Here is a 26,674-nt window from a genome sequence, read left to right on the forward strand (position 1 = left end):
TATCAAGGTATTTCTAAACTTTATTCCTGAAAAACTTGGATTTAATTATTTTTAAACAACCTGACATAGGTTATATTTTTACACATAGCCTTAAACATAGGTTAAATATAGCCTCAACCGTTGGATATACATTATCTCAATCTATTCTATCAATTGTCCTTAATATGTTTAACAACACAATCAGTTCACACCTTATTCTTCAAACTTAAAACAAATACAAGTAATATTATGTGTAACTTTCCCTTGCAGTTTAACCCATGGAGCCAAATTACCACAAAGGTAAATCTACAGTGCACTCCTTACTAAAAAGTGGTGCACAGACTACACATAACATCTCAGGGTTAGCCATGCTTTCGTGTAATATAATCTTTGATTATGTCCTGCAGAGTCTAGGTGAGCTAAGTATTTCCAGACTTTGCACAATATTTGTAAATGATCATGCTGAAGGGAAAATATTAATATGGCAAACACAGAAAGATGGAATGACGTCATTCAGCTCCACACATTACAAAAAATACCTGACAAGAGTGTTGAAAGTAGAACAAATATTTAAAAATATATCATCTCAATGATTTGAAGAATGATTGAAATTACATTTGTGGAAGTTGGAAGTGTACGTTTATGAATCACTAAACTTCAGTAAAAGTACCATCGCTGTTTACCTTCAAGTTTTTTCAGAAGAAATGATTTTCCACTTCCCCATTGGGCATAAAGACCAACGCAAATAGGTGGCTGCATTGTTGGCTCACTTAGGATGTCTGCCAATGCACTACTATACAGATCATAACCAAGCATATCTCCGTCCGTCTCAGAAGGTGAGAGATGTCCTGCGATTGTTTAAAAAAGTTTTTTTTTAAAATCAGAATATATAGTATCAAATAAATTGACATTATCATACCGATATCAAAAAGCACAGTGATCAGTGAATAATATCAATCAGCCTTTTAACGAGATTTAACAAGAAAAGATGGACTATAGAGAAAGAAACAGTTACAATAGCACGTGGTTGAAGGGAAATACATGGGTTGGCTGAAGGGTAAAATAAATGAAAGTTAAGAAATTTAAACGTTACAGAAGAAATTGACATAGGCCATCAAGAAATAACTTACCATACCAGAAATAATAAAAGCTACGGACCCCAACAAAACACAAAATGCTGGGGGAACTCAGGGGGTCAGACAACATCTGTAGTGGGAATGGACAGATGACATTTCAGGGCGAGCAACGCCTGCCCATTCTCTCCACAGATGCTGATTGGCCCGCGTTTCCCCAGCACATTTCTGTTCAAGTTTCCAGCATTCGCAGTTACTTGTGACCAACAAAATCTCAATTAGAGTATGAAAAACTAACACATGAGAATTAACAAACTTATTCCAACAAAGTTAAAACACCGGCATCTAACTGACACAGCAGAATTTTATCTAGCAATCAGTCTATTACCAATGATCAAACTGATGAGAAAAGTTGCCAACATTGTTCTCAAGCATCTATCACTCACGTAGTGGCCTAAAAGATCAGCAACTTCACTTGGCCCCAGAACTCATGGCAGCCCAGGCCTGTGAACGGATGAGTTGTCGGGTGAAAGTGGCTGCTCTTGACTCCAAGCCATTTTTGAATTCAGTTTTGTATTAAGAAGTCAATAAGGAATAAAGATGGAAATCTTTCCACTGAGAGGAATTATATCTAGTACAAAAAGTTGCTATGACCCAATTGTCTCAAGACAATATCCAACCTTTATCATGGTTGACTGAATGGCTCGATTGTAATCTTGTAGTCTTTCCGCTGACTGGTTAGCACGCAACAAAAAAAACCAATAATAAATATACTTCAACTATTTCATATGTGACCTCTCAGAAGTGAGATGTTTGTTGATGACTACAAATGGTTCAGTTTTATTCACAACCCCACAAATAACAGAATAATAATAAACAAAAAGAATATTCAACAAATAACCAGAGAGCAATGCTGTATTATTATCTACCTTTTTGGTGACCCTCGGACTATCCTTGATGGGACTCTGCTGGCTTTACCTTGCACTATACGTTATTCCCTTATCATGTATCTAAACGATGTAAATGGCTCGATTTTAATCATGTATTGTCTTTCTGTGACTGGATAGCACGCAAATAAAGTTTTTCACGTGGCAATAAACTAAACTAAAAAAAGAGGCAGTCCATCTTCACATGTAGTAAGACGTGGACAATATTCAGACTTGGTTTGGTAAATAACAACCTAACTTTATAGGTTTTATGCAATAATAGCAGAGAATACCATATATTAAATAAGGAAGCATGAACAGAGATAATGTTTCAGTTCATTGACTCTTCCAGTTATCGTGAATGAGTTATTGACAATAGACAATAGGTGCAGGAGTAGGCCATTTGGCCCTTCGAGCCAGCACCGCCATTCAATGGGATCATGGCTGATCATCCCCAATCAGTACCCCGTTCCTGCCTTCTCCCTATATCCGTGACTCCGCTATTTTTAAGAGCCCTATCTAGCTCTCTCTTGAAAGCATCCAGAGAACCTGCCTCCACCGCCCTGAGGTAGAGAATTCCACAGACTCACAACTCTCTGTGAGAAAAAGTGTTTCCTCGTCTCCGTTCTAAATGGCTTACTCCTTATTCTTAAACTGTGGTCCCTGGTTCTGGACTCCCCCAACATCGGGAACATGTTTCCTGCCTCAAGTGTGTCCAAGCCCTTAACAATCTTATATGTTTCAATGAGATCCCCTCTCATCCTTCTAAACTCCAGAGTGTACAAGCCCAGCTGCTCCATTCTCTCAGCATATGACAGTCCCGCCATCCCGGGAATTAACCTTGTAAACCTACGCTGCACTCCCTCAATAGCAAGAATGTCCTTCCTCAAATTAGGGGACCAAGAATGCACACAATACTCCAGGTGTGATCTCACTAGGGCTCTGTACAACTGCAGAAGGACCTCTTTGCTCCTATATTCAATTCCTCTTTTTATAAAGGCCAATATGCCATTCGCTTTCTTCACTGCCTGCTGTACCTGTATGCTTACTTTCATAGAGTGATGTACAAGGACACCCAGATCCCGATGTACTTCCCCTTTTCCCAACTTGATGCCATTTAGATAGTAATCTGCCTTCCTGTTTTTGCTACCAAAGTGGATAACCTCACATTTATCTGCATCAAACTTCATCTGCCATACACCTGCCCACTCCCCCAACCTGTCCAAGTCGCCCTGCATTCTCATAGCATCCTCCTCACAGTTCACACTGCCACCCAGCTTTGTGTCATCTGCAAATTTGCTAATGTTACTTTGAATCCCTTCATCCAAATCATTGATGTATATTGTAAATAGCTGCGGTCCCAGCACCGAGCCTTACGGTACCCCACTAGTCATTGCCGGTCATTCTGAAAGGAGCCCGTTAATCCCTACTCTTTGTTTCCTGTCTGCCAACCACTTCTCTATCCATGTCACCACATGTGCCCTAATTTTGCCCACTAATCTCCTATGTGGGACCTTATCAAATGCTTTCTGAAAGTCCAGGTACACTAAACATGAAACATGTTAAACATTGACCTGAAACATTGGCTGCTTCTTTCTCATTAAAAGCTGTCTTGATCTGTTGAGTATTTCAGACACTTTCTATTTTGTTTCAGAGATTCTCTACAATAGATTTATCCTATTTCTATGAAAAGGACAGGTACATGCTAATTTTATTGTTGAACTGCAATAGTTTGGCTCAGGGATCAGATCGTTTGGATGATCAATTTATCAGCATCTTTTTATGGGATATCTTCAGGCCTCCAGCAATTTTAATAATTGTTGCCAATAATGACAGATGATCATTACTAATGCTTAACTAACGTAAAAAGATTTCAGGGCTGCTGGGACATGTGCAACATAAAAATACAGACTGAAATTAGAAAGGCAATGAGGGTGCATGAGAAATTATAAGTAGATATAATCACAAATTGTGTTATTGGCAGATAAAATAAAAAATCATGTAAAAATACTATAACAGTGGGAATATATAGTTTCTATGAAGCATCAATATAGGAGCATATTTTGCCTGTCTTTAAAGGAGGGTTTATGTATGGAGGTAAATACTGACACATAAAGAAAAATTGTGAAGTATTGGAAGTAATAAACAAAAAGAATATCCAAGAATCTTTAAAAGTGGACAGATTGCCAAACCATGGTTAAAAGACATCTCAGAGGAGAAAAACGTGCAAGCACTGATGATCATTTTTGAAATCCTTCGGGGTATTGGCACAGAGGAGAGGACGTGTCCTGATCCATGAAATATAAATTATATAGTTGATTAAAAAGATGTAATTCAACATCATGCTTTAGTTGCATATTCTGCAGCCTTGGCGTAGTAGTGGTGAATAGACTGCACATTTAGTAAGGGTGGATGAAGTATCAGCCATCTTGGATGACGTTGATCTTTACAGATATCGATGGAACTACAAATCAGGCCAATTGAATACTCACCTGACATGCAACTTCGAGATGGTGCAGAGGCAGTGGGGAATCAAGGGGCAAATCATTCTAATTTCCTCTTGTGACCATAGTATTTATATGGCTGGTCAATGCAAGATCCTTGTTATCGGCAAATGCAAAGTTGTTGATGGTGGATGTGATGTTGGTGATGCTACTTATTGGGACAAGGTGGTGGTGAAAGACTTTTGGAGATTATTGGAGATTGTCATTGCCTGGGATTGTGGGATATGAACATTACTTGCCATCTAATCTGCCCGATTGCTCAGGTCCTGCTTCATGCAGCACACTATTTCATGATCTGAGAAGCTGCAGAAGGAACCAAACCCCATGCAGTGAATGAATACCTTAATTTGTGTTCTTCTGATGAAGATCAAGGTAGAGGTAGTTGTGATGACAGCAGTGAAAACGCATCACTGTGGAGCTGGAGACACATGGAACTACATGTATTGGAAGGTACACCCAAAATACTGGAGTAACTCAGTGGGGCAGGCAGAGAGATATAGAACAAATTACTGAAAGATATGCAAAAAAGTAACGATGATAAAGGAAACAAGTCATTGTTAGCTGTTTGCTAGGTGAGAACGAGAAGCTGATGCAACTTGGGTGGCAGAGGGATGGAGAGAGAGGGAATGCAGGGGTTATTTGAAGTTAAAGAAATGAATATTCATACCACTGGGTTGTAATCTGCCCAAGCGAAATATGAGATGCTGTTCCTCCAATTTGCGTTTAGCCTCACTCTGACAAAAGGTCAGTGTGGGAATGGGAAGGGGAATTAAAGTGTTTGGTGACCAGGAGATCAGTTAACCAGCATCTACAGTTCCTTCCTACAGAAATTGGAATATTGAATAAAACACAAAGTGCCGAAGAAGGGTCCCAATCTGAACGTTAACTATCCATTCCCTCCACAGATGCCCCTGACCTGCTGAGTTCCTCTAGTACCTTATGTATTTCCATAAGGAACTGTTGTAGTAGTGTCCTGATGTGGAAATTGTTCATTTCCAAAAACCATGTTATACATGTGAGAGTTTACTAATTTCCCTTTGATTTCAATTTTACTGAAGCCCTTTAATTCCTCAGTGTGTTAATGCTGTCTTGATATTTAAGGAGGTTCACTCACAGCTAACCTCTGGAATCCATGTCTGTGATGTGTTCTGGAGCCATTTTTCCTACTAATGAAATTAAGCATTGTAAGCAATAAAAAGTTGTTCTACCCAAATCAAGCCAAGCCCCAGAACTGCATGCATTGATTGTACATGCATAATTCATAGGGAGTTCTTAGATTGTAACAGAAAAGCAGTACACAGGCACACACTGACTCTTACTTCCTCTCTCTCCCTCTTTTTCTTGTTTTCCCTACCTTACTCCTCTCCCCAGTAGCTGAAGCCAACATTTCTGTTTTTATTTTATTGCAGATAAAATTGTCCGTTTCTCACCTCCCTTTGTTAACGCTACCGCCTTCTCTTCCACATTTTTCTCTTCTTCCTCTGACTGGAATAAGTGAAGGTTTGACCTGGCTTTCTAAGATATCTTACATAACTAATAACAAATCAGTCAACTAGGAGATTTCATGAATTCTCTTTATTATCCATTCAAGACTCCATACTTCATTGCCTGTTCTTTCTGGAGTTTACAGACATCTCGTGGCTGTTGTTTATCTATTCTGTTTTTTAAGCCTCCTGTTCTGAACTGGTTAATGATCATGCAGTACTCTATTTATTTGCTGAAAATTATAAAAGTAAAACAACTTTTAAAATACAAAGCAAACAAAAAACCCACCATGGAAACAAGTATCCTTAGCTGTATCCTCAAATGCATTACCATTATGTCAAGGGGGTGGGGATAGAGAATGCTCAAAAAACTATTTTAAAGAATTTATGTCCCACAATTGGGATCACATTGCAGATAAAAACATTAAATCCAGATCCATTCATTTAAATAGTTGAAACTAAAATGATGATAAACGTCCAAAATGTCTGAAGCATACAGAAATTGCAATGATAGTCAATTTATAAGAGACCATTTTATTTCCTTGGAAATCTATGAATTCAATGGACAGACTGAGTTAATACCAAAAGGCGACTGAAGCACTCTCAAAGTTTTCTTCACACATTTTATTTCTAAATAACAGAGATGATTTGGAGAAATGTTTGTATTACATTTTGCTCTGCCTCCAGTTAACCACCCAAGAGAAACCAAAGGCCACTTACTAAGTTTAATTTAGTTATTATCACCTGTCAAATAGTGTCAATAAAGGGAATGACACAATATTTTTAGGGTTAAGATTAAGAAAATTCAGCAGAATGCTGTCTGGATTAGGGGGCATTAGATACAAGGCGAGGTTGGATTGTTTTCTCGGGATGCCGGAGGTTGAGGAGTGATCTGATAGAAGTATATAAGCTTTTACCCCAGGATGGAAATGTTAAAGACTAGAGAATATAGCTTTAAGGTGAAATGGGGCAAAGTATAAAAAGATGTGGAGGGCAAGTTTTTTTGTTTACATAATAGAGTGGTGGGTGCCTGGAAGGCACTACCAGGGGTGGTGATATAGGTGTGATGGTGGCATTTAAGAGGATATTATGCAGGGGATGAAGGGGAATGAACCAAGCAGAGGCAGATGCGATGAGTTTATCTTGACATTATGTTTTGCACAGACATTGTGGGCCAAGGGAGTTTTGTACAAATTTTGAACTTTTGTACAAAACTAATTTTGTAGTTATAATCAGAACCCAAAATATTTGATTTTTTTACAGATATATTCTTTTTTTGATCTTCCAGCTATTACCAACATCTATATCAATTGCAGGATAACTATAACACATGCAACACTAACCATCTTTATTTCAGGTTTAATCAAAAGTGGCCCATAATGGATTACCAGAACAATACAAAATTAACTTTTCAATGCACATTCGTCTGAAGCAAGACAAATAAAATAAACTCTAAGACATTCAGCAGGGCTTGGCAACTTGCCTGGAATTCTGTATGTACAATCATCTGAATTTCCTTCTTTGCAGGTCTACATATTAACAAGAAACTGAAAGCAGGGACAGGAATTGAAAACTGACCAGAAGGTGTCAAGATCCAAAGTTCAAGTTTACCAACATATTCTGGCAGATCCACTTCTGTGCACAGTTATGATACTTGCAACAAGAGGAGGAATATTAATGATTCAAACATCCATTACTTATTAGACTGGCAATCTCTCAAAACAGAGATTCTCAGAAAGCAACTGAATAATGTAAAGGGTTATAGTCCAAAGTCTCAGTCACTGCCCGCTTTCCTTTTGACAGTTGCATGTATTATGGTTTCTTCCAATTTGTCTATCAAAATAATTTACCCGTTAGAATTGTTGATTAGCCACAGCCAAAGAGAGTATATTTAAGAATCGCAAGTGAATAGTGACTAAATAGCAATCCAGAATTCTAATGTTTTTCCCTCCACCCTTAATCTTAATAAAGTCAAAGATTTTTGTAGTTGACATTGGCTTACTTAGCAACCATCACATACAGGCCATCTTCATCTATACAACACAGCACTGTTCCAGGCACTAACCATAACCATTAGAGAAGCAAAATAATTTAAATTAAACAATTCTAACATTTTCCTTTTATATATCTAACTACTGCACATAACCAAGCAAAATTCTTACTTGCTCCAAATATCTGGGTCAAAATGCTTTTCTGATGACTGCAATCTATGTTGTATGGGGTTTCGCCGGCTTTGTTAGGGCGGTATAGAAGACGTCCATCTTTAGGATTTCTCAGGAGCAGTTCTGCCAATTTTCTACTTCGTCCACGGATCGCAATGTGAAGTGGAGTGTCCCCTTTCTGAAACCATTGACAATTAAATATTTTCAAATCATATGTTTTCATTTAAACAGTTTAACATAAAGATATTCAGAATACAGCAAAACTCAAACAATTCAGTGTCAAGTTGTTTGTAAATTCAAATAGTTTAGCATCCAGCTCCCTTTTTGGTCCAGATTCTGAGCCAGAAGTCCACAGTGCAAGCGGAGTTTGTGGCCAGAATGAGAGATGAAGCTGTGAATACCAGGGGTCAGGAACATCGGTAGGTTAGCAGCAGGAGCTGCCGTCCTGAGTGCATATAAATTTCAGCTTGTTTGAAAGATTTAAATGTACAAACTGAAACTCACCTGTTCTATTTTACACTCCCTTTAAATTCACCTGGTCTCAGTTTCCCACTTTAAACATGGCAAAGTCCCATTCTCCCTCATTTCTCTACAACCACTGAACTTATTCTTTCTCACATATCCATCCATTCTGCTTTGAGACTTTTTTTGCCATAAATGAGTAATATGTAGTAGCCAATTAATCTGCCAGCATATCAATGGAACATGGGAGGAAACCTGAGAAAAACAATGAGTCACTACGAGGGGAAATAAAAATGCTGGAGAAACTCAGCGGGTTAGGCAGCATCTATGGAGCGAAGGAATAGATGACGTTTTGGGTCGAGGCCCTTCTTCAGACTTCAGTCACTATGAGAATCTGGAACTCTGCAGACAGTACCCAAGGTCAGGAGTGTGCATGGTTCCCTGAAGCTGGGAGGCCACTCAGTTCTCAATAAATAGTTCAACATCCAGTCACCAAAAAATATGTAGAATATTTCAAAATACTTTTCCAAATATGGATTTGTGTTAAATGGTAATCATAATAATAGAGAAGCAATGAACTGCAGATGTTGGTTTATAAAAAGAGCCATGAAGTGCTGGAGTAACTCAGCGGGTCAGGCAGCATCTCTGGAAAACATGGACAGTGTTCTCCGGAGATGCTGCCTGACCCATTGAGTTATTCCAGCACTTTGTATCTCTTTTTAGGAAAATAATATTGGGCAGAGCCAACTTGGATTTATTACTTGGTTAAGATAAATCATTTTTTTGAGAAAAACATCAGTTCGTTTGCGTACAAGGGAATTTGGAGAATAGCACTGGTGGTATTCTTCTAGTGCCTTGAGGTGCAAATAGTCCAAGTCTCAGAAGTATATAGGAGGATAGGGATCAACTTTTCCCAGCAGTCCATAGATTATGTACAAGGTCTGAGAACTTGATCTTCAAATATCATTTTCTGCAATCATCCCAAAGGAAAGAATAATAGGCTACATTAAAGTTGAATGAAGAAAGGCCTGGATGAATTGATTTGTTGTTCCAAATAAATTGTCATTTCCAAATATTGTGGTCTCCATTTCCATAGCATGGTTCTTAATGCAAGCTTGCTTAGCAAGAACTTAATTTATGTTGGTTTTAATAGAGAATAGATTACCAGTAAATGCGTGTGCATCATTCAACCACAATTAACTTAATAATAATAATAATGGATGGGATTTATATAGCGCCTTTCTAATACTCAAGGCGCTTTACATCGCATTATTCATTCATTCCTCAGTCACACTCGGTGGTGGTAAGCTACTTCTGTAGCCACAGCTGCCCTGGGGCAGACTGACGGAAGCGTGGCTGCCAATCTGCGCCTACGTCCCCTCCGACCCCTCCGACCACCACCAATCACTCACACACATTCACACACAGGCAAAGGTGGGTGAAGTGTCTTGCCCAAGGACACAACGACAGTATGCACTCCAAGCGGGATTCGAACCGGCTACCTTCCGGTTGCCAGCCGAACACTTAGCCCATTGTGCCATCTGTCGTCCCATCCTCTTTCACTGTCCCTGCAAATGATCCAAAGCCCCACTGCATACAGATTTAACCTCCTTAAAATTAACTGCCACTCACCAAAAATTGTCTAGTATGGAAGAATACATCCGGAACTTACTCAATAAGACCACCAGCAATCTGCCCCCTTTCCTTCAGGAAATCTCCATTCACCACAAACTGGATTCTCTGGGAAATTAACTTCCCTATTCTCTCCCAAATAAGAGAATGGTCAAAATCTAGATACACTCAAGTTTCAGATTTTTATCCAAGCTCTGTTTTTTCATCTATTGTGAGTAAAGATTTCTAATCGCACCAAGTTTCTCACTTGGCAAGTCACCTTCTGGAAAGTTCAGAACTTCTGAGGGATACACAATAGTTATCTACAAACTATACATTAGCACATCACTTCTCGGAAAGGAATCAAAATGACATCCTCTTTCACTGTCCCTGCAAATGATCCAAAGCCCCACTGCATACATATTTAACCTCCCTAAAATTAACTGCCACTCACCAAAAATTGTCTAGTATGGAAGAATACATCCGGAACATAATTTAAAGTCTGCATACTTTAAAGTTGGCAAAAGAAGGATGATTTAAAATGAAGACCCAGTGAACAAGGGCGGAACGCAAGACCCGGCGGACTGCAGCCAAATGCAAGACCCGGCGGACCGTAGCCTGCAGGGGGCGCTGCCAAGTTGGCCCATGTTCTGAGGACCCAGCGGACCGTGGCCTGGAAGTGGAGCCTGCCGAGCCGCTGCTGCTTGTACCCCGAAGGCCAGAGACCGGAAAGAGGAAGCCAGCGATGACAACAAATGCGATGGGAGACAACCGAGGCCAGTAGGAGAGAAGTGGGGTCTGGCCTACCGCGCCTTCAAGGTCGGTTGCGGGAGGCCCTTCCTGGGCACAAAGGTGGACGGGCGAGGAGCGGACGTCAGTTGCTGGTCAATTGCTGGATAAATGTGAGGTTTTCCACTTTGGTAGCAAAAACAGGAAGGCAGATTACTATCTAAATGGCGTCAAGTTGGGAAAAGGGGAAGTACAACGGGATCTGAGGGTCCTTGTTCATCAGTCTATGAAAGTAAGCATGCAGGTATAGCAGGCAGTGAGAAAGCGAATGGCATGTTGGCCTTTATAACAAGAGGAATCGAATATAGGAGCAAAGAGTAGCAACGTTACAAAATATTGAGATTTTAAAAAACAAGTCTGCAATTTATCCCATCAGATAAAGCATAAAAAGAAGTTTAATTTGACACCTAATTCACTTTCATATCTTCAATATTAAACAAGTTATGGCCTTTTCATACTCGGAAATTAGCATCTTGTTCCCTATTGCTTTCCCATTGACTTAACTCAAAAGCTGTGATCGAGGACAGTCAAAAGCCCATAACTTTCATAAAAGGGAACTGAATGAATTTTCAGTTATTTTACTTCGGAGTCACGTGAGTGACTACATGAAGAAGGCCCGTTCAGCCGCACGTGCGTCATTACGTCAGACGCATTGGTGCAGGACGACCGGTTGGGGCAACAGCTCCCCAGCCCGGTAAGTTTAAAGACAAGGTAAGCTGGTTTTTCTTTCCTGTTTTATTCCCTGCAGGAACCTCTTGTTCCAGAGGTTTCCTGCCGGAGGATTCGTGAGGCCCGATGAGAGAACCAGCTATGGGCTGTGGGGAAACCTCGGTTCTTGTCGCCAAGCGCGGGTAGTTGGGGTTGTCGGGTTTCACGAAGTGGGTCGCTGACGGGTGGTCAGTGGCTTACAGGCGCTCCGGGTGCCGGGAGGGGTTCCCTCCGATAGGCTGGGGTTCCCACGGAAGGGACGTCCAGTAGGCCGGGTGCGAGGGGGCATTTTCCCCTCTGATATGATTATTTATTCTGGGACCGCCAGTAGAGCGGGAGTCGGGAGGGGGTTCCCCTCCGACAATATGAATATTTATGCTGGGGTTTCCGTGGAGGGGACCGCCAGCAGGCCGGGTGCCGGGAGGGGGTTTCCCCTCCGACAATAAAATTTATGCGGGGGTGTCCCGAGGAAGGGGATTTCCAGTAGGCCGTGAGGGCTTTCCCCAGATATGAGTAGATCTGGAGTCGGGAAGGGGTTTCCCCTCCGACAATATAGAGGGCTTTTCCCTCCGATATGAAAGTTAATCTTGGGGTTCCCGTGGAAGGGACCTCCAGTAGGATGGGATATAAATATATATGCCGGGTGTCGGGAGGTTTTTTCCCCGATATACATATAGAGGCTGGGGTTCCCGGGTAGGGGAATCCAGTAATTATGCGGGTTTCAGACCGCAGGGGTCCCCAGGAAAGGGGTTAAACGGACCGGAACGGTCAGCCCTGGGGCCGGTAGGGGTTTTCCCTCCGGTACTATACAAGGGTGTTGGGATTCCCAGGGGAGGGAAAATCCACCAGCTATGCGGTGCCCAGACCGCAGAGGTCCCCAAGATATGGGGGAAATCGACCCAAGTGGTCAGTCCTGGTGCCGGGAGGGTTCCTTTCCGGTAAAAATAAATAATGTGGAAGTTGGCAAGGATGGAGCCTTATTGAGAGGAGGCTCAAGATAGATACACCCTAACATCAGGAGATATGGCAGTGTTGGGCAGATGGGGAGCCCTTGCCAGCAGCGCCTTGTAACAGGGCTGCATAATGGGGATGCCGAATATATGGCAGTGCCGGCTTATTGCTCTAAGCCGTGTCAGCAGCGCCTTGTATAGGGCTGTTTAAATGTATGGCAGCAGCACCTGGAGAAGGGCTGCAATGATGTCTCCCTCATGGAGGAGGTGAGCTTACCGGGGCATTTTCTGACCCTGAAGGGTGGACCTGTTGGAGAGGTCATGCCAGCAGCGCCTTGTAGTAGGGCTGCTTAATGTCTCCCTTATGGAAGAGAACATGCCGGGTCAGTGTAATCTGATGCCGAGGCTGAGGGTATAGCGTGGAGCATACCTCAAGGAATGAAGGACACATGTCAGAGGTACGATTCTGGCAGCAAGGTTGCCATTACAACAATGACCGCTATCAGGGGTGTTAGAGCCACCCGCCGAATATTCTATTCAGGTGAGACATATTCCACAGGCAAAACCTGAAGGGCGAAGCACATAGTTTAGGGGGAAAACGCACCCCACGGCTTCATCGGCAGGAAGCGGTTCACTGAAGCTGGTAGCAGCATTAAGATGACCAGAGTTACTCTACAACTAAGTGACCACGAACAAGTTGGTAAGATTTACAATTGGTTGGGCAACACACAAATAACTGAGACATTGTCATCTACTCAGAGACATTTTAACCAGGTAACTGGACAATACTAGTATTCCAAGAAGGTTGGAATTTGGCCAGATGAGTGTTGAGCCAGGTCCAGTATTTTTAGCCAGGTTGCCTTCGAGACAGGCTCGGAGATATGGGGAATTGTCTTTCAAGGCAAGGTCAGAATTATGGCAAGAGTTGTCTTGGGACATGTGAGAATTATCAGAACCGGACCAGAGTTATTGTCAGGGCAGACTCGAAATGATGGCAGGTGTGGCCTGTTCATTAAGAAAGAAGGGTGATCAAACTGATTTCCTAGGGGGTTTTCCATGTACAATGATCATCAGAGATGTTTGAAGGCATTGTTATGATGAGGCAAGTTAAACAGTATGATAACAATAAATCATTCAAAGGACTACTCAGAGTTCAAAAACAATTGTGATGTATTGTCTGGATTATATTTTGATGCTGTATTTGACTAAAATCCACTCAGTTTCAAGCTAATTGAGGAATTGGTTTCTCCTATCCAGTAAATTAGGTTGTTATCAAATGGATAGTTGCCATGTGACTCCGCCCTGGGCAATAGATTGCAATCAATAGAAACCTGGAACAGCCTTGTGGTTATAAAGGAGTTCCTATTCATTAGACTAACTGACAATGTAATAGATGTGATGCAGCTGTGCATTTGGGAGAACTGACAGCATGCTTAATGACAAACAATAAGGGTCATGATGATCATTGATAATACAAATTGCTATTGCCAGCTGAAGCTAAGAAAGCCACTATGATGAACAGTATTCAGCATTGCTCCAGTAGTTGATCAATAAATATGTCATTATATTGCAAAAAAGATGCTATGGCTTAAGGTGGGAACATGCGAATGTCTAGTTGAGGTGCAGGAGATTTGCAATGAGTTATTAACTCTTCAGTATTGGTATCAACTATCTATAGACCCTAAGTGCATTATGGGTTAAAGAGTGATTGAGTGAATATGCATAAGGGCATGCTCAACTTCATGTTGATACACTAAGATGTGGCATATGATAAGCACGAGGGTGCAATCAGGGAAAAGATCCTGTAAAAGGTACATAATCTAATTTGCCACTGGAGTATCATTAAGTACAGATCAATGACAACACAGAATGGGTGTTGGAGCACGCCATATTTATGAAATTCTGATTTAATGCAACACCGAATATAGATATATTGTTTTCATGCTAATTAAAGGTTGCAAAATGTGTGGCATAACAGTGGCGAAAGATACATTCTCGCTATAAGCATGAGGAATGGTCTTTTATGTCTTCCTCCAAATTTGCTTTATGAGTCGGGTCTTGGAATAGAGTCATCAAGAGTCGCTTTAGGTTCCAGCTGTGGAATTGGCCTATGCAGTTTGATTCCCGATTTGTCGGGAATAATAATAATGCAACATTATATGGTTATTTAAACGTAATTTGCTGGTCCAGCCTGCGGCTTGAAAGATCAGCCGTTGCATGATAAAATCAATATATGTTCTACAGATTCTCAACAGACTGCTTACGGCTCGGGTTTGTCATGCCTATTTTTGTATGTATTCACAGTGCTGGAATGGTACCAAAAAGCGGTATTTTGCTGCTTCAGGAGATGGGAAGCGTTTGTTTAATGCTCATGTTAGATTTTAAAATGGTACAGATTCTGAGTTATTGCAGTTCATTTAAATGGTCTTTGACAATATTGAATTATAGGATCATTAACTGTGCCAAGGGGCTTTCCATCAGACTAACTGCAGCTAACGAGGTCTAAGTTGTTGGGTTCACCTCGGACATCGAGTTAGTAAAGGATATCTGTTATACAGGTCCCAGGACAAGTACAATGCAGTATGGGAGATTGACATTGTGTAACACTATTTGAACCAGGGGGTTCCAGCTACATTCTTAGCTTTGATCGGACCTCATTAGGTAGTTATCCTCCTGACGCTGGTTAGCGCAACAGGTCACTCGCTACATTATTGTGACAGGAGAGGATGATTACATTGCAAATATATGCATAGTATTTTATGCTATAATTAATTTAAGCAGAGCAGTAGGGGTGTCAGGTCTTAAAATAACTCAAGACATATCCAGGGATTTCTCGTTATGTGGGGACACACATATACAACAATACGTCAAGGTCACCAAGAGCCTTTGAGACTCTGAACTAACTATGATTGTTAGTTACAAAAGACGTTATAAGAACCTATCTGCTCAGATCTTGTCAGGTGTTAAAACGGAGTTGAGGTATGCAGGAGTAGATACTGATCTGGATCTCGCTCCATCAGGGCTGCTATAACAGCAGCAGCAATGGTTAATTACGTTCCGCTGGACCACATCTTAACGGCTGTAGTGTGGTCAAACGAACAATATTTCAAACATGTTATAATAACCCGTTGCCAGACCAGAGGTATTCTCAATTTATTTTATGTTCTGTTATAGGTTCCATCCGGATGAGAGATGTGACTATTGTTATTGGTTATTTAACAGCATCAGCATGTTTAAATCTATGTCATGACTGTATGCATTATGAATGTTTTCCCTCATTTTGTCAATGAGGCAGTTGTGGTTGTGTAGACTTGTTTTCTCACGGCACGAAATCACAGAGCTTTGAAATCTTCACGTAGTCACTCACGTGACTCCGAAGTAAAATAGTAAAATTAAACGAGAACTTACCAGTTGAAGTTTGATCTTTATTTTATGAGGAGTTACGATGAGGGAATGCGTGCCTTCCGCTCCCAGCCCTCGTTAAGCTCATCTGGTAGTTCTAGTCTTCTTTCATCTTACTATCATACTTCAGTCACTGTTATTATTATCTGTGATTTCTCACCGCTGCTTTGAAGATTGACGCACGTGCGGCTGAACGGGCCTTCTTCACGTATTCCCTCATTGTAACTCCTCATAAAATAAAGATCAAACTTCAAACTGGCAAGTTCTTGTTTAAGCTTACTATTTTACTTACTATAGATTGAAGCATTCTGAAACAAATATGAAACAATCTTACTTGGATGCCCTGAAATTAAAGCATATAATTAGTTAGTTACCTAATTGTAGCTAATTACAAAATTCAATTACTAGATCTAAACATCTATGCATTTCTTAAGAAAAGGTTAACATTTTTAAATAGCCTAAGTGTCCAAATAACATCCACACAAGAATTCACAATATAACATGATTTTTAAATCTCATTATCATGAATTTATAGGCCAAATGGAAGGAATTTAGTGTTTAATTCCCGTAAATTAATGGCCATTTTAATCATCTTGCGAATGAGATTTTGTGGAACGCGATCGATTAGAACGTTGCGGTTTGCGGTGAATTTAATCCCCATATCGACAGGAAAAACACTGCCGGTTCGTATATTTACATAATCACATTTTCGCTGATGAAATGTTGATTAAAGTAATCCTAAGAAGCAAGTTTATATGTAAAATATACGACTTATCTTATGTTTTGTCCCGTACGGGAGATCCGTTCCGTTGTCGGCGTTGACGGCGTTAGAAGTCACTTTTTTATTTTACTCCAGCCATTAAATTGTCCCGCGGTTTTTATAAAAAAATTCACAGAACAGCAGTCGGAACGATTATTCAGCATTAGGTAGTAGCCGGAGAAAATATATCTCGGACAGGCAGGAGAAAATGGCATTGTAATCCCACCCCCCCCCCCCCCCCCCCCCAAAGACGGCAAAGTCGCGCACACGGCTAGTGACAGAACTGCAGCGCCGCTGAAGGTAAGTTTTGTAACATACCTACAAAGAGGTCCTTCTGCAGTTGTACAGAGCACTAGTGAGACCACACCTGATGTATTATGTGCAGTTTACATGGTTAATTCCTGGCATGGCGGGACTGTCATATGCTGTGAGAATGGAGAGGCTGGGCTTGTACACTCTGGAGTTTAGAAGGATGAGAGGTTATCTTATTGAAACATATAAGATTGTTAAGGGTTTGGACACACTAGAGGCTGGAAACATGTTACCGATGTTGGGGGAGTCCAGAACCAGGGGCCACAGTTTAAGAATAAGGGGTAAGCCATTTAGAACGGAGACGAGGAAACACTTTTTCTCACAGAGAGTTGTGAGTCTGTGGAATTCTCTGCCTCAGAGGGCGGTGGACACCGGTTCTCTGGATACTTTCAAGAGAGAGCTAGATACGGCTCTTAAAGACAGTCTTGAGTCAGGGGATATGGGGATAAGGCAGGAACGGGGTACTGATTGGGGATGATCAGCCATGATCACATTGAATGGCGGTGCTGGCTCGATGGGCCGAATGGCCTACTCCTGCACCTATTGTCTATTGCCTATTGTCTATTGCCTATTGTCTAACCAAGGAAGGCAAAGGGAAGCCTTCATCAGCCTGAATTGGACACCACTCATATCTGGAACGTGGACTGAACTTAGAAAATTGTGCCAAAACATGGCATCTGTTGTATGCGGGCTCAGTAGATCATCTCTGTACAATTGCTAATGGAATGGCAATACTCTACGGGACTAGGCAACGTTTTGGGCCGAAACCCTTCTTCAGACTTCAAGTTTTGTCTACCTTCGATTTTCCAGCATCTGCAGTTCCTTTTTAAACTCTACAGGACTATTTGTAAAAAAAGAATTTCACTGTGTGCTTGCATTTCACACGTGACAATAAAGTCCCATTGAACCATTGAATTGAACCATTGAAGTTCCATACAATATTTCCAGTGGATGGTTAAATGGCTCTCTTATTGCAGCTAATAAAAATAGCTGAACTTTATACTGTAACATTAATGGTTCATTTATCAAATTATGTACAAAGACAGTTGTTACCTTATCTGCTGCAGAGACTTTAGCACCTTTGTCCAATAAAAGTTCAACTATCTCAATGTTCCGTATTTTAGTTGCTTTAATGAGAGGAGTCTCACCGTCCTGGAAATGGAAAAGAACCTTTTGTTAGTTTTGGTATCAGCACGGAAGTATTCTGTAGCTTAACAAATAAAGTCATTCTGTTTGATTACAATATTGATGCAAAACAAGCTTTGGGGGAATTTATAGCAATTCTCAGGGATTCTCCTATAAATAATTTACCAGCAACCAATATTCACAAAGGTTGAAAACCTTTGTGGAATAACTGAATAAATTAATTCCAGTTTACAAAATATCAAAACACCACAGATGACATGAACATTTCAATAACAAAATTGTGATGACCGGTACCATTATAAATATTAGCATTCGGCAAAAAGCAAACATATTTCCAGCTAATATATGCCGTTAACATACAGTGCTCCCAGGCAAGGTGCAATAAAGGCTAAATACAAGTAAAGCATATTTTATACTTCTCGCAATTTGAGAACATTTCCACACAAGGCTGCATCATTGTATTTCACAAAGTGAAAGAAATAGGTCAAACCTAAATGAAAAAGAACACACATCTTGTATGTATCCAGTTAATTGTATTTATCATGCAGTTTTATTTGTTAATAATACAGATACAAGTGTAGGTTATAATAGTAAAGTGAAGAAACCAGGACATAGTAAACAAGATAAACAGTGCATTTCCTTTTCAAATCTGTTTTATGGACAAAAATGAACTGTAGGAGGATGTACAAAGTAGGAGGATGGAATTGAATTCAATGACATTAAATATACCAGGAGAAATTAAGAAATTGAAAATTCATAGTAGAAAAATGTACAAAATAGTACACACAAGGAAGAGTCCAAATCTATCATCTCTTTTTTAGAACTAGAGAAATTAATTGGAAGCCACTAACACTACTTACATTGGGCGGGGAAAGGATATATCGCCTTTAAAAGCTGGACATTTCTGTGAGTCATTGAACAAGTAATAAATGTGCAATTGAGGTAATTTCACAAAAGGTTATGGGGAAGAAGAGGAAGTTGTCATTTTCATTAAACTGTTGATGGCGCAGCTTATATTGGTCAGCAACATGTGCCTATTCACAAAATAACTTTTTTACTGCAAAGAGTTCCATATTAATAAAAAAGTGAAAACATATTGTTAAGCAAAATCTGCTATATGAATATTCTAAAAATAACTATTGACCAATTCCATAAGTTACATAACCTAGCAAATACAATGACAAAGGCTTCAAAGGATAAAGGATATTTATTGTCACATACACCAATTGCTGCAGTGAAATTTGAGTTACCATGCAGCACACAAATACAATAAACACAACACTTTCGAATTTAACATAAAACATAACCCCCCCCCCACAGCAGAATCAACGTTTCCCACTGTGAGGGAAGGCACCAAAGTTCAGTCCTCTTCCTCTGTTCACCCATGGTCGGGGCCTATTGAGGCCTCTGTTGTCCCCGCAGCGGCGGCCCGATGTTTCAGGCCCTCGAACGGAAGAACACTCTCAGCGGCCCGGAGCCTCCAAATCGGCCACTTCCTACCAGAGACCGCGGCTTCCGAAGTCCACAGGCTGAGCTGGGCGGAGATTCAACGCTTGCGACCTCGGCGAGAGATCCCAGGCTCCGCGATGTCAAAGTCAGCGCCGCCAGCGGCTGGAAAGTCAGGGCCACCAGCGGCTGGTAGCTCCACAGACCACAGCTCCACTGTGTTCAAAGTCGGCAGTCCCAGCACTCCGGAGCTCCAATACGGCGATTCCCGGTAAGGCATCGCTCACTCTGCAATGGAATCCAGTGCTGTGCCGCTGCTGAAGCTGAAACTCTGGCCGGGCTCCGGCAGGAAAGGCCGCGCCAATCCATATGGTAGGCCGCGAGGAGGGGGCGAAGATGCGGCTCGGAGAATAGTCGCATCCTCGACCAGGAAGTGACTACGAAAAACAGTCACTTCCTGGTGGAACAGTCACTTCACAAGTGGAAACACAAAACTTCAAAAACAGTCACTTCACAAGTGGAAACACAAACAACCACTTTAAATCTGCTAATACCATTTAAGTTATCGAGTTGAGATAGTAAAGAAGTAGCAATTGGGAAAGAGGCCTAATGAGTAAAGTTCTCTTCAGGGAATAAGAGGCAAAAACAGTGACAAACGATCAAAATAAAATATTAGCGTTATTTAAACTGTGATAGATCTGGTAAGTATCTACTCATACCTTGATGCAGATTTCTGTGTCAGGGTTGCATTGAAGAATATCCCTTACTATTGTTGCATTTCCTTTCTCCACAGCCCAGTAGAGAGCAGTTTTATTATCCTAAAAACATTGCCAGAAGAAATGTTAACAAAAATGTAATTAAAACTTATAATTACGCAATATTCACTTTGTTGAAAATGGGGTCAAAAGGACCAGATTTTCTTAGGACTAATCAATTTTAAACTGTACACACAAGAGGCTGCAGATGCTGAAATCTGAAGCAACAAACAATTTGTGGCGGCACTCAGCCGGTTGAGCGGCATCTGTGGTGGTAAAAGGATTATCGTGATGCAGAGTTTTGGTCTGAAATATTGAGTTATTTTCTCCTTACAGATGCTGCTTGACTCGCTGAATTCCTCTGGCAGATTATTTGTAGCTTCAATTTTAAAGTGTCAACCTTAGCACGCTGGCATTATGGCCTCCTGAAAATAAAATAGCTGTGCTTTCAAGCCTCACTGCAGAGTCTGGAGCACATCCTCTAGACTGATTTTTGCAATTAACATCTCTACATATTATTCTACACAATAAAAAATAATTGTCTAATTATCTCTTGTAGTTTGCAGGTCATTATTACTGGAAAATATGGTATTTGGTCATTATTACAATGCTGTTTATGAAAACTTGTGTCCAATTTGAGCATCGATTTTTGTTCCTACATTACACCAGAAATTACTCTCCAGACACAATTGAAGGGCCTGTCCCACCAGCATGAGATTGCATGCGTCTAGCGCTACCAAACGTGGTCGCTTGAGGCGTACGGCCTCGCGGGGCCAGTCCCACTTCCAAGGGCGGAGGCGTATGGAGTTGTGCGGAGCTGGTCCAGACATCGCACGGACTCCAAAAATCTTGCACTGTCCGAAAATCCCGCGCGCCAACGGCCTGCAGGCGCATTGAGGGCGTTCGCAGCGTCTCAACTGGCGTACGCAGCGTCTCGACGTCGTACGCAGCGTCTTGACGGCGTATGTCTAGCGGTGGCGTTGCGCGATGACGTCACCGCCCGGCGTGCCGTTGCGTGCCGATGTCACCACCTGACGCCGTGCGGCGTTCAAATTCAGTCGGCCCGCCTCCTGCCCAGCTGATTGGTGAGTACGATGTCGGAACCAGCCCCGCACAACTCCATACGCCTCCGTGGTTCGAATTGGGACCGGCCCCGCGAGGCCCTACACCTCAAACGACCACGTTTGGTCGCGTTAGACGCATGCAATCGCATGCTGGTGGGACAGGCCCTTTACTGCCTACGAAGTGCAAATAAGTGCTTTGGGATTATTCTTTGCTTATCAGTGTCATACTTCTCATAAAAAATTTAATCAAAGAGTTCCATCTATGATTCAAATATCACTGTGTTTGCTGCAAGTAAAATAAAGAAATAAATAAACCTTTACGTTTAAATTGCTATTATTCTCACAAGGTTACTGGACAAAATTATTTTCTTGATTTTCCATGAATCAACAGCACAATAAAAAATTGAATGAGGGTGATTATTTATCAATTTTGGAGGTACATTGATGCAGCTGTCCTCACAAGCTGTGAGGCTGTGGAGCTGCTACCTCACAACTCCAGTATTCCAGATTCAATCCTGACTTCCCGTGTTGTCGGCGAAGGGTTTGCACATCGGTTTCTTCTGCATTCTCATGTTTGCTCCCACATCTCAAAGACCTGCATGTCGGTACTGTAAATTGCCCGTACTACTTAGGTGTGCAGTAGAATTTGAGGGAGGGGGGAAGATGATGATGAGAAAGTGGGGAAGACAAAATTACATTGGCATAAAATTAATGTAAATGGATGTCAGTACATCCTCAGTGGGCAAAGGGATGGACCCTTTGTGGTTTGATTACGATTCTCGTTAAATTCCTTTCCACTGACTGAAACAGTTCACCTATCACTGGTTCCACCCAACACTTCTGAATTTTATATAGTATCTTAAAACAGCAATTCATCATTGAATCAGGAAAGCACTTTAATTTAATATCTGTAACTATTCTCTATATATAAACCAAGGCTAAGTTTATTAGTAAACTAAATATATTTATTTGATAGAAATCACTGCTGAAGTAATTCCTAGTCACCAATGAAATGGTGACTGGAAACCTAGGATATTTTCTTTGGTTCAAATTCCAGTATTTAACTACGATCCATTGCCTCATAGAGAATATTTTACTCCATGGGTTAGAGTACCAATATTGTTACACAGAGCATGTTATCAGTCATGATCTCTACAGTCATGATCTCCAATTTTGTGTAAAACCTGTTCCCTTTAATATTAATTATCCTGATCAACATTTAGACTTACCGTTCCTTTAATATCTATGTCAGCATACTTCTGAAGTAGAGCCCTCACGATTTCCACATGACCACCTTTAACAGCGCCAATTAGTACAGTATCTCCACTCTGAAATAAAATGTATGTGAAAATTCTCCCAGAAACAATGCTCAACAATGAGTATTAGAATAGAAAGGCAAAACTTGAACCAAGTAAAGAATTCCAGTGTAAAGGGTCAAGTTGAAGATGGGCAATTGACATTTAAACCCTTTAACGTAATGTACATGGTGATAGGTGGCATAGTAGCAGTTAGTAGAGCTGTTGTCCACCAGCTCAAGCGATCCAGTTTCAATCTTAATATCCTGTGCTGTTCATGTGGAGTTTGCACATTTTTTGAATCAATGTGGCTTTGTTTCGGATGCTGCGATTTCCTCCCACATTCCAAAGGCGTGTGAGTTCACAGATTAATTGGCCACTGATGTGTAGGAAGATGGTATATTCTGGGAAAGGTTGATGGGGCTGTTGGGATAGTAAAATGGGTTTGTATAGAATGATTGAAAATGGGTACTTGGTGGTTGACGAAGATTCAATGGGCCAAAGGGTCTGCACGTCTCAGTGACGTGATAACTAAAGTTACTTGCCGTAGGCTATTGCTATATTAGTGCTACGTTTACTAAGATACAGTGAAAATGTGGTAGATTGGAAGACTGAGTTTGGCCTTAGAATGTGAGAGGTTTGTGCAAGAGTTTGATGACAAGGGGGAAGAAGCTGTTCTTGAATCTGTAGTAGGTGCATTCAAGCTTTTATATTGTCTGTCTAATGGGAGAGGAGAGAAGAGGAAATGGCCTGAGTGTGAGTGGTCCTCGATTATGTTGGCTGCTTCCCAAGGCAACTTGAAGTATAGATGGAGTCAAAGGGGGATCTGATTGGGTTGTATTCATAATTCCTTGCAAATCCTTGAAGTTTCAGGTAGAACAATTGGGCCATAGAAAGATGTGAACAAATACCTGGTCAGTTTGCTTGGGAAGGGACAAGGAGGAAAAGAAAAGTGTTAAAAATTAAGACATTCCAAGATTTAAAAATGACTAGTTTCTGTTAACAGAAAGCTTCAATAATAATGAATCAAAAATATAAAAGGACTAAATTATAATTTAATCCACAAAGAAAAAAATTATTTCCACACACCTCGAAACAATAAATTACGAGTTACAACACCTGCAAAATGTAAAATCTACATTTTTTCTAAGATTTATAACTTCAAATGAAAATATATCCTGATGTGGTTAACTGCAATTAAAAATTTCTGAAAACATTCTACTATGGAAATAAAATATAAAATACTAACCCTGTCAGGGATGTTGACATAAGTGCCAGCATCTAACAGGTCCTGAACAATCTCTATGTGACCTTCCTTTGCAGCAATCATCAAAGCGGTATTTCCATCTTTATCGGTCAAATTGACATTTGGATTACGATTTAGCAATTCCTTCACTTCTTCAGCATAGCCACCTTTAACAGCCACTATTAAAGCTGTCATGGAGTTCTACAAAAAGATGTCGATGAAGAAAGCTTAATTAAAAAATAATAGTTTTCTCATGTTAATGACTTTAATTTGTCTACAATATAGTCTCTTCCTTCAGAGGAGACGGCTAATACTTCAGTTAACTTAGAATTTATCTCATCATGCACAATGAATGAAGAGTAAGCACAATCTTTAGGTTAATCATGGTGAAGAAAGATACAGAGTAACCAAACAGATACATTTGTACATTACAAGAAACTTCTGAGGAATTGGGCAAGTTGAGGTGCAGTTGACACAAGGGGAATGTGGCAAGTGCAGATGAATATGAATACTCATAAAATCTGTAATTACCAAACTATATTCCATGAAGGAAATGGGGGGGCAATGCATTTTGAAGGGATGAAATCGAAAGTTACATACTTTTTACAGATTAAGTGATAAATCTGAGTGTACATAGAATATCAAATCTTAAGAGTTAGAAACATAGAAACATAGAAATTAGGTGCAGGAGTAGGCCATTCGGCCCTTCGAGCCTGCACCGCCATTCAATATGATCATGGCTGATCATCCAACTCAGTATCCCGTACCTGCCTTCTCTCCATACCCTCTGATCCCCTTAGCCACAAGGGCCACATCTAACTCCCTCTTAAATATAGCCAATGAACTGGCCTCGACTACCCTCTGTGGCAGGGAGTTCCAGAGATTCACCACTCTCTGTGTGAAAAAAGTTCTTCTCATCTCGGTTTTAAAGGATTTCCCCCTTATCCTTAAGCTGTGACCCCTTGTCCTGGACTTCCCCAACATCGGGAGCAATCTTCCTGCATCTAGCCTGTCCAACCCCTTAAGAATTTTGTAAGTTTCTATAAGATCCCCTCTCAATCTCCTAAATTCTAGAGAGTATAAACCAAGTCTATCCAGTCTTTCTTCATAAGACAGTCCTGACATCCCAGGAATCAGTCTGGTTAATGATTAAATGCATTATGAGAAACTAAGCACATATTTTGAACTTAAATGCATACAAAAGCTTTAACTAAATGTACTTGCAGGAATATTCGGTGCAAAAATTCGAGAGCATTTCATTTCAAAAATATTAACTTAAAATAAATTATTTGGTCCTATTCAAACTTCCAAAGACATTTTAAATATATTTTACACGAAACAACCATTACAAATACATACCGCTCCTTCTTGATCAACATCTGCACCCATTTCCAACAAATACTTCACACATTCAAGATGACCCTTTCTGGCAGCCCATATTAATGGAGTTGTTCCATACTAAAAAAAATAAACATTTTTTGCAAATATACTTCAATATTCTCAATGGTATTATTTCAATAGATTCTATAATTTAGACCATGCAACAGCAAGATGTTCATGACATACAAATATTTGCTTAACATCTTCAGGAGGAGGAGCCATCTTGGGGAACGGCTGCTAGCCAGCAGCCGTCCGTTTTAATTCGCTTTTTTAAAAAGTTTTTAGTTAGTCCTGTTTAGTGATGTTTGGAGATATGGACTTTTTAATGTGGGGGGTAGGGGTCAATTTTACTTCTATGTCCCTACCTGGTCGGTTAGGCAGCTTTTTCTCCGGGCTGCCCCGTCGACCCGTCCTCGTGGCCTACCAGCGGGCTTGGAGCGCCGTTTCCTGGCGGGGACCGCCCAGCACCTCGGCCTCGGTGGCGGCACAGCGCTGGAGCGCTATCGTGGAGCGGAGCGGGCGATGCCTTGCCTGGGTCGCCGCGCTGGATCGACGCGCTGGAGCTCCGGTGAGCCGTGTTCAACACCTCCGGGCTGCGGAGCAGAGCGGGCGGCGCCGATTCTAACATCGGGAGCCTGGGAGCTCCAAACCGGCGCGGCCTTGTCGGCTTCGGAAGCCGCGGTCTCCAGCTAGAAAGCGGCCGTTCCAGGTGGCCCAGCCGCTGAGAGGACTCTCCCGATGCCGGGGCAACACCACCCGGTGAGAACGTCCAGGAACATCGGGCCTCCGTAGAGGCAATTGCGGTGGCCTCAATAGGCCTGACTTTGGAGTGAACTTGGGGTTGGGGACTGGACATTGTGCCTTCCCCCACAGTGGTAACCAATGTTGGGGGGATGATTTTTTTGTCTGTATGGTAATCCTGTTAGTCTTTGTTATGTTGAAGTGTGTTTTTAATGTTTTTTTTAATGTTTTAATGTGGGGGAAGAGGGTACGGTAAGGGGGATACCGTCCTTCAGTCGCTTCCTGGCGAGGACGTGACTATTATTCAAGTCGCGTCCTCGCCCCCCCGCCCCCAGCGGCCTACCTACTGGATTGGCGCGGCCTTTCCTGCCTGGACCGACCAGAGCTCCAGCAGCGGCGGGACAGCGCTGATACATCGCGGGGCTGGCGATGCCTTACCGGGGATCGCCGTCTGGAGCCCGGAGTGCTGGGCCTGTGGC

The 26,674-nt window shown here is 41.4% G+C and overlaps 1 protein-coding gene across 10 annotated transcripts in view; it reads right to left on the reverse strand.

Annotated features, from left to right (window-relative positions):
* The window catches only part of kidins220 (kinase D interacting substrate 220), a 99,285-nt gene that overhangs the window by 46,765 nt on the left and 25,846 nt on the right, over positions 1 to 26,674 (reverse strand). For all 10 annotated transcript variants that reach the window (XM_033021636.1, XM_033021630.1, XM_033021633.1 and 7 more), the window contains exons 8-14: positions 25,434 to 25,532; positions 24,078 to 24,275; positions 22,763 to 22,861; positions 20,434 to 20,532; positions 18,176 to 18,274; positions 8,129 to 8,306; positions 663 to 827 (exon numbers count right to left, since the gene is read on the reverse strand). In XM_033021636.1, the coding sequence (XP_032877527.1) occupies positions 663 to 827; positions 8,129 to 8,306; positions 18,176 to 18,274; positions 20,434 to 20,532; positions 22,763 to 22,861; positions 24,078 to 24,275; positions 25,434 to 25,532 (937 nt within the window). The remainder of the gene's footprint in view (positions 1 to 662; positions 828 to 8,128; positions 8,307 to 18,175; positions 18,275 to 20,433; positions 20,533 to 22,762; positions 22,862 to 24,077; positions 24,276 to 25,433; positions 25,533 to 26,674) is intronic.

This window comes from Amblyraja radiata, chromosome 5, assembly GCF_010909765.2.
Source record: "Amblyraja radiata isolate CabotCenter1 chromosome 5, sAmbRad1.1.pri, whole genome shotgun sequence".
Classification (NCBI taxonomy): Eukaryota; Metazoa; Chordata; class Chondrichthyes; order Rajiformes; family Rajidae; genus Amblyraja; species Amblyraja radiata.